General features: G+C 54.4%; 1 protein-coding gene across 2 annotated transcripts in view; it reads right to left on the reverse strand.

Annotated features, from left to right (window-relative positions):
• ABLIM2 (actin binding LIM protein family member 2) overlaps window positions 1-14,908 on the reverse strand; it is a 33,124-nt gene extending 18,216 nt beyond the window's left edge. For both annotated transcript variants that reach the window (XM_083367033.1, XM_083367034.1), the window contains exons 1-8: window positions 14,527-14,908; window positions 7,682-7,825; window positions 5,612-5,795; window positions 5,049-5,152; window positions 3,982-4,108; window positions 3,784-3,877; window positions 2,221-2,308; window positions 918-976 (exon numbers count right to left, since the gene is read on the reverse strand). In XM_083367033.1, coding sequence (XP_083223159.1) covers window positions 918-976; window positions 2,221-2,308; window positions 3,784-3,877; window positions 3,982-4,108; window positions 5,049-5,152; window positions 5,612-5,795; window positions 7,682-7,825; window positions 14,527-14,545 — 819 coding nt within the window. In that variant the 5' untranslated portion in view covers window positions 14,546-14,908. The remainder of the gene's footprint in view (window positions 1-917; window positions 977-2,220; window positions 2,309-3,783; window positions 3,878-3,981; window positions 4,109-5,048; window positions 5,153-5,611; window positions 5,796-7,681; window positions 7,826-14,526) is intronic.
• Window positions 14,909-15,175: the final 267 nt, after the last annotated feature.

Genomic DNA, 15,175 nt, shown 5'->3' on the forward strand with positions numbered 1-15,175 from the left:
CTTGAGTGTTTAATTCAGTTTATTCAATTTATGGTCACAACATACAAAAGGAAGAGAAAGAAAAGGTAGGTCTTCCAGATAAAATATAGCTTTGAAGCCAAGTTAAAACAACAACAAAAAAGATACTAAAATTCTTTCTAGGAACAGTATATTTTTCTTGCTAGATCAGAATTTGACGCTGGTCCTGAACATGACAAAATTCAGCCACTGCCAGCCATGTGGGCTTGTACTGAGTAGCCAGTGGCGGTTTATACCTCCTGGGATGCCCACTAGGCCAAGTGTGTCCAGCATCTCTGCACCAAAGAGTAAAGTGTGGCTTAAGGGCTCCAGGCGCAAGGACACCATCAATCATTATGAAGGCCCCTGTGGATTCTCCTGCCAGGACAGCAAACAGGCAAAGCGCCACAGAGAACCAGCCGGGAGAAGTTTCTAGATGTGCATGTGGTCCTGTGCCTCCAATAGTCCCCCCACCCCCAGGAGCAGAGCTGCCTTTGTGGAGCTGCGTTTGGAACAACCTGGTGGGGCCTGAACGTTGGGGGGAGAGGAATTTAGACTGTCGTCTTTCCAAAGAGGCACAGTTGCAATGCAACCCAGCTTGGCCTCCACGCAATAATTGGGGGAGCACCTTTAATGGCTCTGGAAAGAAAGAAAAAGCACCCCCAGTTTGACAGACGTGAGTTAGGGTGATGGCAGTCCCGGGAGTGGAGCCTGGAGATTCCCAGGACATTTCCTTGTAGCTTTCTTGGAGGAAAATGGAAAGTTTTGCCAGCGTTGCATCAAAGAGGATGTTCTTTTAAGCTCCCGGTTGAGGGCTGTGGGATTTCTGGGCAGCCAGGAAGAGGCGGCCGGAGGCTGCCAAGCGCTCTGACAAAGACGCCCAGCAGGATATAAAATAAAATCCGGCCGGGATCCCTTACCTTGGCCTTTTCTTCAACCTTGGCTGCCTGCCTACAGGCTGGGTGCCAAATAGAAGATCCTGAAAACAGAATTAAGAGTCCCAGTTAGCTGTTTGCCCAAGTTTTTTCTTCAGCCTTCTGCCTACAGAGGACAAATGACCGCTTTACTGGACGGTTATGCCCAGCCACAGATTACAGAGGGTAGCCCCCTTCAGACCCAGCCCTACTCGCCTCCACGGAGGGTGCCCTGGGTTGCCCTCTCTGCAAACATCCCCACAGTTTTCCTTCGGGGTGGGGGCTTCCCTCCAACTCCTGGCCGGTCTTCCGACACTCATGCAGATGCCGCCATCTAGCTGGACAGCCAGGAATTACACGGGGAAGGTTTCATTCCTTGGGAGTGGGGTGAACACGCTAAACCAAGTTCAGAGGGAAGGGTGACGTCTCCGTGTGTCAGTTAATTATTTGCAGGATTCTAAGTATGGGAGAGTGTTTCGATCCTGTCAGTATCACGGTCACTGGAGACACAAAGGTACCATTTGGGAATTACTAAGCAACCAGCAGCAGCTTTTTAGAAACGGAATGGGACAACTCGCTGTAGTGAGCTGCCCAAGGTGAGTTGGCCACAATGAGCTGGCTGCGGCAAGTTGTCCTAGACCCTTACAGAAATACACACCGTACATATATTTTGCAGGGGGGGGGGGAAATCACAGCCCGTTTATTCAATTATTTTTTAGTCTATTTCCCTTAAAGAAAGCGAACGATCCAAGTGAAAGTGCTGCCTGCCATTGCATATTGAACAAAAACCTTGCAAACCGGCTGACCCTCCTGCTCCAGATGCCCTCAGAGCCAGCTGTTGCAGACCGGAGGACAGCTGTTCTGGCCACCCCAGAAGTGGTTTGCATTCAGTATGCAGCTCCTTTTCGCTACTGGAATTGTTGAAACAGTCTCCCCTTTCTCAAGGGTGCTTTTTTCAAAAGGCGACTGGACTGTTTCTTTCTTGAGGAAGAAGATCACATGCTTCTTATCCAAAAAGTCTGATCAGCTCTGAAGCTTCATCGGTCAGAACTGATGAAGCTTCTTGAATGAGAAGCGAAATGTCTTCTTCCTCAAGGAAAAAGCTGTCCCGTTGCCTTTTGAAAAAAGCACCCTTGAGAAAAACGTGACCGAGAATCCTATTTAGCCTCCCATTTCAAACACAGACTAGCTGTCCTGAACTCCTAGCAGGATATCTCAAGGTCGGAATATCTGGAATTGGAGGAGAAACATTTGCCCACCCCAAACGCCAGTTAGTTCGCAGGCTTGGCTGCCCGATTGGCTGGCTTACCTTGAAGGTACATCTCCTCTCCTTCCGCGAACATCTGACTGCACTTGTCACAGCAGGCACAGGTGGGGTGGTAGTGCTTTTCTCCAGCCTGGGGGGGGGGAAGTAGTGAGCGTGAACATTATCAGAGAGGGCGCAGCCACTTCTTGTCCCCTGAAATGCGAGGCCAGTTGTATTCAAGTGCTGACCCGCAAGTGATGCATAAAACTGCTTTCACATGGCTTCAGCGAAGAGGCAGCTTTAAATATGTGAAAAGATCCTACATACTCCCGGTTTACTTCGCAGCAGAGATGCGGTCACAACCTTGCTTTACAAAAGAAAATAAAACGGCTATAACTAGTAATTTATCAGATGACAAAATGTTAAAAAAAAATCTGCTTTACAGCAGGGTCCCCAACCCCCGGTCCGTGGAGGTATGCCAGAAGCCGGGCCGCGCACCCAAGCAGCACCCGAAGCCGTGGAAAAACCTCTCTCCACAGAACCGGTCCCTGGTGCCCAAAAGGTTGGGCTGGTGGGAAGGCGCTGCTTTACTGCATTTTGAAATGCTGATTTTTGTGTTTTTTCTCCCCCCCCCCGCCCCCAAGGTTCCTCACTGCTTGCATTTCCCTGTCTCTTCTGGTAGCACTTAATAAAATCTATGATCTCTTCCAGCAGGTGCCTGGCCAATTCCTTTCCACACACCCTGCCCAGTTTCTTCCCTCCGTTGCAATAACTCTTCTGCCCGTGATTTATCTTTCGGCTTTAAATAGAAGGCTGGGTTTAGCCTGAGCTTTGGACAGAAGCACCCTCTGTCTGCAAGGGTTTGCCTCCCCCCAGGGGATAAAAATCCATCCGAGGCCTTAAAGTCGCCACCTCCCACAGGAGCGGGGCAAGACATGAAATTACACGATCACCATCGGGGCACTTTCTTTCCAGAGGGGAGGCAGGGTGTGGGGCAGAGAGCCTGCTGCCGTGAGCAGATGGACGCCACCGGGCTCCAGTTTTCAGGATCTGAGGCGTCCCCAGTTCTCTGCTCCAAGTTTAAAAACGGGGCTTTTAAAGTTCTAGTCTGGATTTAAAAAGTGAGAAAAATGGGGAGGGGGAGGCAATCAATGGAGTCTCAGGCAAGGGAACCCCCATCACCCCCTTGGCCGTCTCCCATTGCTTGCCTTCCCTGAAATCCTGCAGGGTCCAAGAAGCAGGTCTGACTGGAGAAGGAAGAGCAAGAGGACTATCCAGATAAAGATGTCTGCCTTGAGAAAGAGGGTCTCTCCTTATTTTAAATTACACTGAACAAAACGTCTGCTACTGTCATGGAATGTGGCCTGGATTCCCAGGGGGGAGGGGCTGCTTTGGGAAGTTTGGGCGGCAGGAAGAGCATTCAGAAGCCTCCTGCCCTGCTTTTCTCAGGTGCATCTGCAGTTATGTGAAGAGTTACTCCACTCTGGCAAGATCCTGTCTATAGGCGAAGAACAATAAAGGAAACTACTCCAAAGTAACTCCATGCTCTCGGGGCCTGACAGGTACCTCACGAGTCAAACCGTGCTGCTCTATCCCTGTTGCGTCTTTCTTTCAGCCTCGCCTTACCTCCAAAACTCTGCCAGTGATAAACTTCCCACAACGGTCACACTGGATCCCGAAGGTAGCATGATAGTCTCTTTCGCAATATGGAACGCCATCCCTGCAGGGGAGAAAAGATCACGGTCACGCAGCACTTCAGAAGGCCAGCTGGCACTACCCGATCTGTACTACCCGCCGGGTGGCCGAAGGGGGTCCCCAACTTACTTGCTGATGTAGTCCCCGGTGAGGAGTTTCCCGCAAGCCTTGCACTTGAAGCAGGCCAGGTGCCAGTGCTGGCCCAGAGCCACCAAGGACTGGCCGTTCTTGATTTCGGAGCCACAGTTCCCGCAATCTGCGAAGACAAAGTCAAACCTCAGAAGCTGCACCCACCACTCCCACCGGGACTTGCAAGGGATGCGCCAAGACTGGCCGGGGGGGGGAGCGGCGGCCCCACAGCTGGACAATTAAGAGCCCCTTCATAAAACCCACAGGGGCCCTTCGGCTGAGGAGCACCGCTGGGGCCGGAATTTCATTCACATAGCAATGCAGTCATTAAGCGAGTCATCACAGGACTGAACCCGATTTTATAACCTTTTACCCTGACTGTGAAGTGAATCCCCATTGTCGTTAAACTAATCATATAGCCATTAAGTGAATCACATGGTCATTAAGCAAATCCAGCTTAATGTTGCTTGTTGGAAACTTGCTGGGGAGGTTGCCAGTCATGATCCCACGACTGCACGGATGCTGGGACCGGCCTTGGAGACAGGTCATCAATCACTTTCCCCCCTGGGCCATTATAACTCTGGACCACCACTAAACGAACGGCCATCGGCTGACCACTTCTCCAGGCCACCAGGGCTCTGCGCAGACGAGCTCTAAAGAAGGGGCGCTCCTGAGAAGGCCTGTTGCCTGCTCCGTGCATCTCTCGAGGGGAGTGTGTGTCCCCGTCTGGAAGATCAAGCCGGGCAGGCTGAGGGGGTGTCCTGGGCCTCCACCACCGAGCAGCGATCCATACCGTGAACCGGGCACAGAAGTCAGGGATAAGCAATCAGGATCCATCCTATTCTCACCTAACCGGGGAAGAATCCGGCTGGCACAGGCTGCCTCCATCAGCAGCGCCACGTCCCGCACACTGCAGGAGGCCAGCCAAAGGTTGAAAAGTTACTCTGAGCATCCTTTACTTAACATCAAACTGGAGGCTGCAGATGAGGCAAACATTCAGGAAGGATATTTTCCTTTGGCTATTAAAAGCAGCCACTTCGCAATAGATTCCTAAAGCCGTGACTTACTTCGGAGGGCTGGAAAGCTGGCACCAGCAGGGGGCAGCGAACATTTCTGGCAGACGCACTCCTTGCCATTGAAAGTCACCCGGTCCCCAGGAGGAAACGGCTGCCTGCAGAAGGATGCAGAAGCGGCATAACTAAATGGGTCTTCCGGCTCTCTTTCCCCTTCGCCCCCTCTCCCTTCAATCTTTCCCCCCATGGAAATCCTCTGAGAAGGGGCCATTTTCCTCCACAAATGTTCCTTCGCTCCCTTTCTCAGTCACCCAGATGACCCCAGATGTGTGTGTGGCGGGGGGGGGGGGCTCTGGGATTACAGGGACAAACGAATCTGGGCGGCCCTTCAGGCTCACAGCACTCAGGAGCTCAGTTGGGCCCCTGGATGGAGGTTTCCCGTCAGCAGAGGACCTTAACCGGAGTGAGGCCGGTTCTTGGATGGAGCCCCAGGTTCTTGTCCGCTGCCCTGGACACTCTCTGGAGCAGCCCCAGGGGAAAACAGAGTAGACCGAGCCTGTTTTGGGCTTCCCCGTGGCTCCCCGGTTTTCGGAGGAAAGGGGGGCCCGGGGGCCTACCTGCAGAGCACGCAAACGAAGCAGTGTGGGTGGTAGGTCTTCCCCAGGGCGGAGACCACCTCGCCCTCAATGAACCCATCGCAGCTGAAGCACCGGGTGCCGTAGAGCCGCTGGTAGTCCGAGGTGCAGATGTGATCCCCCTGCCTCACGAAGAAGCCCCCCTGGGCCAGGTCGCATCCGCAGGCTGCAAGCAAAACAGACCCAGGGAGCTGAAGCCCAAGGAGCGTCTCCTCCTCCTGCAGGACCATCCGGGAACCAAACCACGGGGGGGGGAGGGAGGAGGTTCCAGAGAGGGCAGAAGAGCCCCTGATCTGCTGGCTGGGAATGCTGGGAACTGTCCTTCCCCCCTTCTCTCCCAACCGGGCTGGGGGCCTTCGGGCGGCCAGGACCGGCTGCCGGCAGAGGTCAGCCAGGGCAAGAGCCTCCCTCTCTTCTCTTCTAGCATCGGTCGGACTAGAAGTCCTCCGAGGTCCCTTCCAACTCTTATTACAGGTAGTCCTCTACTTATGACCACAAATGAGCCCAAAATTTCTGTTGCTAAGAGAAAGTTTTGTTAAGTGACTTTTGCCCCATTTTACAACTTTTCTTGCCACGGTTGTTAAGTGAATCACCGCAGCTGATAAGTAACTCGGTCGTTAAGTGAATCTGGCTTCCCCCTTTGACTTTGCTCGTCAGAAGGTTGCAAAAGGGAATCCTGTGACTCCACACACACACCCCGAGACACTGCGGCCATCATAAGTTTGAACCACTGGCCAGGCATCTGAATTTTGATCATGTGACACACATGCGGGCTGTTTGGAGAGCTGCCTTAATTTTTATGAATGGAGGTCGTGGCCTGCTCTGCGGAAGGGCTGCAGGTCCTCTGGCCCAGGCACCTGCGCCCGAGCCAGAGCCCCCGTCCAGCCCTGCATTTCGGCCACAGAGGCCCCCTGGTGATCTTCTGCTCCAAAGGGCCCCCACCCCAGGCATTCCTACCGAGTGGGAGCCTGTGAGAGGCACCGGGGCTTTGCAGCCCAGCCTCTGCCAAGGCACAGCTGCTGCTTTGGACGCGGCATCTCTGCTGTGCCCTCCTGGTTGGCACCGGGCACGCGGAGGCCCTTATTCCAGCTCTCATCACCCAGCAACTGTTTCCAGCCAGTCACCGGCCCGGCCCTCTCGCCGTGTGCCGGCTCTCCAGGATGACATTTCAGTTCTCTGGAAAGACCCTATTTATAGACTTGCCCAGGGAGGGGTCTGCTCTGGGGCAACTGACTGAGCACCCCCCCTCCCCCAGCAATGGCCTTGTGTTTACATAGTGTTTACTATGAAGTTACCTCTTAACCCTGCAGTCTCCTCACTGGCCAAATCTGTGACCATCGGTCTCCTTCTGAAAAGTGCCCAGAAGAGGCACCTCTTCCTTTCCCAGGAAAAGGCGAGATCAGAGAAAACCCGATCCTCCCTTCCCTGGAAGGGTCCTGGGCCTTTGCAGGTGGGAAAACAGGGCAGTTCAATTAGGGTGGGGTGTGACTGCGCCACTGAGTGTTGACGATCCAGTGGCTGCTACAAACCCCGAAGGCTGAGGCTTGAGAGAGACTTAACGCCTCGGAGAGGGCCTTCCCCCACTTCTCTCAAGCCTCGTCCTTTGGGGTTTGTAGCAGCCACTGGATCGTCAACACTCAGTGGCGCAGTCACACCCCGCCCTAATTGAACTGTCCTATTTTCCCATGTGCAAATTAAGTTTCCCCCAATTAAGTTTCAGCTCTGGGGTATAATACAAATCTAAGCCTCTGTTCGGAAATAAGGATCGATATAATATCCTGGCTATGCGTAGCCGGGGGGGGGGAAAGGAGGGTTGCATGTGTGGGGGTCAAAAAAGACCAGCGGTTGGCTGTGACTGTGTGATTCCTGCATGCAACACCTGCAAAAAGGGGACAGGACCCTCCCCTAATTTAACTGTCCTACTTCCCCATGTGTGAATGTCTGCAAAGAGTGCCGGAGTGCAAATTTTAGGGAGGAGCATCCGGGCCCCCCCGCTGGCAAAAAAGCTCAGTGTTCACATCATTTCCCCACTACAGAAGTTATCACACCTACCTTTGCAAACGAAGCACTTAATATGAAAATACTTCTTCTGCACTCTCAGCACCTCTCCTTTGCACGGACTCCCACAGTTGTGGCAAAGGATGGCGGCTCCAGAGGGCGTCTCCAGATGGCTGTGCACAGCCTGTCGCTGGGAGGCTGCAGGAAAGGAAAATGGCCTTTATTCAGAGGGTTACAGAGAAGGTGGCTTCCATCCCTGCTTTCGTCCTTCAGCAGAGACTGACCCGACTCTGCCCATCCTAGAACAGGGGTCTCCAACCGTGGCCATTTTATGACCTGTGGACTTCAACTCCCAGAATTCCCCTGCCAGCAAGAACCAACAAGTGAAGGAGAACAACTGTTTCTGCTTGAAAATAGGCCCCCAAAAAGATAATTTAGGAAGTATAGACCACTCACTGCCCTCAACACCTGGAGGTCCTCAAGTAGATCATAAAAAGATCCATGAAAACAATGGAGAGGGATTATTTCTGAAATTTTGAGAGATGGGGTGGAGAGGACGTTGAACAAAGTCCATTTCCCAGAGTGCTTTAACTCAATAATTATTATCAGATTTTTTTCTTTTTACGACCCAGTAATCCCTTGTATCGGGGTGGAGTCTGGGCGGCTGAATGGAGCTGAGCATTTACTGGCCAGACTCCCTCCCTGATGCCTACGTGGAGATCGCAGTAGATATTTTCTCTTCATGCCCTGATAAACATCTGTCGCCACCTGGGATTGAACTCTCAACCTTCGAGTGGGAGGCGAGGGTCTTCCCCTCTAGGTCACTATATTGCTTTAATTATCATCAGATAACTACCTTAATGAAATTAAGAGCGATGCTAATTTTCATTTCCTACAGGGTGTGTAAAGTAAGGTGTTTTATATGGAATAAGAAAAGTGCAAAAACCAGTATTACTGAAGTGATTAGGAAAGAATCCCAGCAATGGCTACATATCAAACCCAACTCCAACCTGTAATAAAATCAGGGTTCAAGCTTTGTGCTCCTCTCTCATCTACTCTTGTGATGTGATGGGTGGAAACCCCTCTTTTGGGGAAGAGAGGCTACTTGGCTACTTGTCCCCTCTTTTTATGATTGTTCAGGCATCAGGTTGTTTGCTTGTGAACGTGCCCAGTACGTTGCCTTCCTATCAAAGCCGGACCCTTAATGGTGGCCTGGCTGCACCAGGACAGATGCCCAAGCGCCGTCTCTCCTGCCCACCCAGGCCTTAACTGGACTGCTGCCCTCCTTGGCCACAAGTAAGCTTGACGTTATGGATTTAGACCCAGCGGGAGTCTGGAGAGAGGATGTTCTCCTGGCTAAATTAATGATGGTAATTATGCAGCAGGAAGTCACTTTAAAGAGAGTAAAAGGCTCAAAAAATAGTTACCTTGGAGACTTAAGCCTGTGTTTCAGTGAATGCTAGCAGATACTCCTCATACTGTTTTAGGGAAAAGTTCCATTTGGTAAGAAATACGCAGACTAGGAAAGTTTCACTTCTAACTAGGCTACTAGAGAGAGGGAGAGGCAAGCTATGGAGAGGGGGGCAGGCAGGGGAGAAGAGCAATGCAAGGGCCCTTGACCCTTGGTTAACACACAAGGGGTCCTTCAGGTAACCACAGACCAGCTGGAATGGACGGAGGCTTCCCTGGATTTATCTCCCAGCATTGGCCTTCGTGGAGGCCGTTCTCCTCCTCTGGGCCACCCTCTTCTCCCAGGGTCCTCAGAGCATCAGCCGCCAACAGCTTTTGGGAGCCGGTCCTGCAGACCGACATGTCTGGAGTTTGCAAATCCAGAAGTAGGACTGTTTGGCGTCAGTGAGCTCCTCTCTTCGCAGTAATTAATTCCTTCTTTCTGAGAGAACTGAATGCCACCTTTGTCTCTCCTAAAATTAGTACGAGCTTGAGTTCAGCCACTCCAAAGATAGTAGCCAGAAATCAGGGAGAGGCTGACGGCCCCTTTTATTAAAAGGCAGAAGCTTTTGTTCTGGCTGGTCTCCTGGTGATTTGCAAGCCCCTGTGGCTTCATAACTGGCCAGACAAAACCTATTCAGCCACGGTTTATGGCTGACTGCTGCACCGATGTGATGTCTACTTGTAGACTATCCTCAACTCAGTCTGAATCCAGGTGGCCGGACGGTTCAAGGTAGCTGCTGGCTGGCAGATTTGACTTCAGCTCAATTCATCCTCCAGGAGTTAAGCCCTCCGCCCAGCCTTCTGGCTGCAGCCCCGCCTGTGTTGGCCTGGCACTTATTTTCCTGTCTTCGGTTCTCCCCACTGGTCTAGTTTGCGGCGACACATCCAGGAGCTCCCTAACTCTGCTCCTCTATTTCCTGTTCCCAGCTTCGCTGTTCAATCTTCCCTTGGGAAATTTGGCCTCACAAGGAGGCTGACCGGGTGAGCCTCCAGGTGCTCTAAACCAAATGCCGCGTTCAGTTCAGGAGGTGACTTCTTTCTTTATCTCTTCCAGTCTCCAAAATCCCAAGAGGCTTTTCATCTGGATTGGATTAATTTGGTCACCACAATGTAAAGATGTTGAGACTCCGGAAAGTGCAGAGAAGAGCCACAAGTATTTGACTGGAGGCCAAAACATACGAAGAACGGTTGCGGGAACTCAGTAAGTCTAGTTTAGTGAAAAGGAGGACCGGGGGAGACGGGATAGCAGCGTTCCAATATCTCAGAGGCTGCCACAAAGAAGAGGGAGTCAAGCTATTCTCCAAAGCACCCAAGGGCAGGACAAGAAGCAACGGATGGAAACTCATCAAGGAGAAAAGCAATCCAGAACTAAGGAGAAATTTCCTGACAGAAGTTAATCAGTGGAACAACTTGCCTCCAGAAGCTGTGAATGCTCCAGCACTGGAAGTTTTTAAGAAGAGACTGGACAGCCATTTGTCTGAAATGATGTAGGGTTTGCTGCCTGATACAGAAGACCTCCAAGGTTCCTCCCAACTCCAATATTCTGTTAAATAAATGAATGAATGAACAAAACAGTATCTTCCTCTAATTCTCCATGCAAGAAAGGCTTTTGTGTCCAGAACGTCCGTGCCTCTGGCTGCCACTGGCATTTCCACAGCAGCAGCAGGGATGGGTCTTTGCCATTTCTATCCCTCAGCCAGTCCTCTGGCCTCGTAATGTCGGACATCTGGAAGACCCACCTTTGCTTTTCTTGCGGCAGGAAGATCCTCAAGTGGCCACCCTCTCGTCTTTGTTGCTTTCCCAAATGGACAACTTTTGAGTGTTTCCCATGTGCCTGGATCTTGTCCACTAACCTGACTGGTGTGTGTGTGTGTGTGTGTGTGTGTGTGTGTTAGGTTTCTGTAATTGTCTGCACCTCAACCAGCACTGTAAAACTGACCCGGAAGAGGGAACAGGGCAGAGGGATTGCCTGCTAGTGGCTGCTGGGATGAGATCCTGAGGCTTGACGCTCAGCTGGCCCTGCTCTCCTCAGAGAGAGCTACGCTCGCTGTTCCATCCTTTGAGCAGGTGCACCATGGATCCTGTGCTCCGTGTGCCAGACCCAATCACAATATCTTCTCCCATTGAAGAAACACGAGAAACAGAAGCTCCCGCAAACAGGGACACATTGAACTAGCAATGGGTCAAGTAGAAACAAGCCAGGCAGAGCATGTGAAGACGCCTCCTCTCGTAGCCAAAGACGGTCCAAGATTCCTAGGGGCAAAGAGGGCCAGCACGCGTCTCCTGTCTGTAGGGGGACCTGCTCTGGTCCAGGCAAGAGTCTGGGTGGCTGCGTAAATCAAATTAATCAACATGCTTGGCCAAAAATGCCACCTGTTCTGTTCAGAGGGCAAATGGCTTCTTTGTTGAACCCACTGCTCAACTATTTCACGAGCATACACCAAAAGATTTTGACCCAATTTTTTTTCCTTCATTTTCTCTTGCCCGACACCTTTTCAGGTGTTTGAAGAGTGCTATCGTAGCCCCCTCTGTCTTCTCAAGGCTAACTGAGTCCATCCGAAGAATCTCCCTTCAGGGACTCTCCTGTTCCTCCAGACCTCCGGTCATCTCTGATGCTCTCCTGAAAATGCGTTCCTGCTTCTCTGAATCCTTCCGAGAGTCCGGTCGTCAGGGCAGGGGTGGGGTATATATCCAAACCAAACAGAGTGGACCTTTAGTCACTTGGAAACAGCACCTAGGCATCCTGAATCTGCAGCCCTTTTTCACAGCCGTGTCTCAGACTAATTAATCTTATTCAGTTTATTGTCAACTATAATTCAAATATCTTTTTTTATAAATATCCCCCATTTTATACCTGGACATTTCATTTCTGTTTTTTAAATTAAAGACATTTCCTTCTGCTCATTTCTCTAATCCACCAAGACAGTTTTGTAGTTTATTTCTGGCTATTGGAATATTAACTATCCCACTCAATTTATGTCTTCTGCAAACTTGATAAGCATCCTTTACCTCCCTCACCAAACACATTATTTAAAATGTTCCAGTGGGCTGAACCTTTCAGCACCCCCTTCCGTCCCTCCAGTTTGACAGGGACCCCCCCCCGAGTGCTTCTCCATGATTTTTGTACCCCCTTCCCTGTCATGCCATCCAAACCACTCCATGTAGCCTGCTAATCAGACTGGCAGGAATCCATGTACTGTGCAAATTAACAACAAAACACAGCAGCATTTTGAAGCGCCTCAAATTATAGATAAGTCATTATAGATTTAAGTCATTTGATTCAAACAGCCAAAGTCCCCGCTCTGGCCTCTCCACGGCCTGCTTATACCACCTTTTCTAAGGCAGGAGGTTCCCTCCAGGGTTTCTGGGAACAAGCTCAGGAGGTCAGGAGCCCCTGCGTTTAAAGCGTCCCTCTGGGGTGGGCCCGAGGCTGGCGCTGAAGGCAGTCTGGCCCAGGACTTTGGCAGCAACCTGAACTGAAGCGCGACATGGCAGCATTCCCTCTAGAAAGTTTTTAACGCGAAAAGAAGCCCCGGTGTAAGAATTCCCGCAAGAAGACGCTACTGTTTAGAATCCATATAGATCTCGTGGTGGGACTTTTCTGAGTCTTTTTCTCACAGAAGAGGCGGCTTCCTTTACTGCTAGTCTAATCTGGAATGGCTGTTCCTGTAATGGGTGCCCAAATTTTTAATAATCTGAAAAACAGCTTACGTAAAGTTTGGGCTGGCTCCCCAGAGGGGGCACCACATCTGACTCTGACCGACTTGTTTGGGTAAACCAGGACAGCCCAAAGGCTGCTTCGATCTTGTCCTACAGTTGGACCCACGTTGATAAACAAGGCCCTCACCTAAGAACCGGGTAATAAAAAGGCACAATCAAGCTAATCTGCAAAATTTATGGGAGGAAATTAGGTACTCAAAAATGCATACCGAAGCAGATGTTATTAAATTTTAAAACTTCCCTCCAGGTACTATAGAAGACAATTCCACTCATCCCCTGGAGGTTTTTAAGAGACTGGACAGCCATTTGCGGGACCTGATGGGGGGGGCGACTCCTCCTCCTCTCTCTCTCTCTCTCTCTCTCTCTCTCTCTCTCTCTCTCTCCCTCCTGAGGGGCAACTGACAGGACTGGACAAGACTCAGTGCATGGGGGAGCGGCGGGGGGTGGGGTGGGGTTCTGTCAGGAGCCCCTGGACCTGCCATGGGCAGTTGGGCCACCTGCACCTGCTCGCCTTCTCAGGAGCCACCATGCCAGGCATCCAAGGCCTCCCTCACCCCACCCCCCCAATGACCGCCTCTGGCCATTCCTCTCTCTCCAGGATCCTCTAGATCTCCTATCTGCGGCTGGAGTCCAGGGAGATCTAGTAGATTTGCTCTTACTGGGCCCTGGGGAGGGCGGGCCCTTCGCCCGCCTTTGCACCACTGAAGTGTGGGGCTGACCCCCCCCCCCAAGCAGGCTCCCCAGCTCTGCCCCTTCTGCCCCCTCTCAGCTGCAGCCCTCCTGGCCCCCGAGGGGCCTCCCAGCTCTCTTGGTTGCCAGGCCAGAGGGACGGGCGGCTGCTGGCAGGCAGAGCAGGGACTTGGGGGGAGTCCTCCCAGGGGCAGGAGGAGCCCTCCCTCGTCCAGTCCCCCGGCTCCTTCCCGGTTATCGGGCTCCGGCCTCGCCTGTCTTTTTGCCGCTATTGGCAAATTCACCGCCATTGCTCGCCCTGAATTTGCTGCAGCCGAGCAAACCCGGAGAGGCCTCGGGTGATGCTCCGGAGAACTCCCCGCTCCCGGGCCTCGGACCGCTCGATCCCGAGGGATGCCGGGAGTTGTAGTTGAGGAGCCGCTGGAGGGCCACGGGCTCCCCACGCCCGCAACGGGGACCCTCTCCGCCCGCAAGGTCTGCGTCGCAGAATCGTCCCTCCGAGCCGGATATCAGCGCCGCGCCGGTGCCCGAAAGGCAAAGCCGGACTAAGCCGCCCGTTGCGGCCTGAAGGCGGGCTGGGCTGGGGGGCAGCGCCGCAGGAGGCAGCCGGGGGCTCCCCATCGCCGCGGCACCTGCGCCCAGCAACGCCCCGGCCGAGGCGCCCGGCGGGCAGACCCGGCGCCGCGCGGAGCCTGCCCAGCCCAGCCCGCTTCCGCCGCAGCCGCAGCCGCAGCGGCCGAAGAACGGCGCCGGAGCGCACCGGCACCTGCCGAGCGCAGCGGCGCCTGGGCCGGGAGGGGGAGGCGCGGAGGGGCCGGCGGCGCTCGGAAGCCACCTCGCCCGCCCCCGCCGCCGATCCAGCTGCCCCGCGGAGGGGCTCCGCCCGCGCGGCTCGGCCTGCCTGGCCTGCCCGGGCCGGGCGCGGGGTGCGGGCAGGGGGACGCCCCCGCCTCCCTGGAGGGGCGGAGGCCGCAGCCGCCGCAGTCGGACGTGGCCGCCCGGCCGGACCCGCCCGCCCCGCCCCGCCCCGCACCTACCTGCCGTGCCCGAGCTCATCCTGCCCGCCTGGCGCCCCGGCCGCGGAGGGGCTGCCCCTGGCGCTGGCCGGCGGGGCGCGCATCCCCCGGGCACCTGTTGCGGGGCGGCGGCGGCGGCTCCTCTGCGGACCTCCTGCGGGCTCGCGCCTCCTCCCTGCGGCTGGCCAGCCGGGCGCGCCGCGGCGCTTGTGCGCGGCTGCGGCTGCCGCTCCTCCGCGCTGTCGATCTCCGGCGCAGAAGGTGGGGCGAGCGGGCGGGCGGGCGGGCGGCGGCGGGGCAGGGCAGTCCGCGCCGGCTGCCAGCCAGCCAGCCAGCCGGCCGCGGCCACGCTCAGCCGGGCACCGGCGCCTCTGCGGAGCCGCTGGGCTGGGCGCCAGCTGGACCCGCCGCAGACGGGAGACGCGAGGAGAGAACCGGGCGCGCCCCCCCGCACAAGCCCCCCCCCGCAGTCTCGGGCGGAGAGCAGCGCCTGCATGGCCGGCCGGAGGGCAGGGCGGGGCCCAGAGGTGGCGGCCAGTGGCGCCCCAAAGTAGCTGGGGGGGGAACACTGCGGTCCCCCACCTGCCGGGGGGGGGCGGGGAAGGGGCAGCTGGGCGCGGAGGGGGGGCGGTGAAGCTCATAGCGGGCTTTGCAGGACGGGGAGGCGGGG

The sequence above is a fragment of the Vipera ursinii genome (assembly GCF_947247035.1).
Source record: "Vipera ursinii genome assembly, chromosome: 7".
Taxonomy (NCBI): Eukaryota; Metazoa; Chordata; class Lepidosauria; order Squamata; family Viperidae; genus Vipera; species Vipera ursinii.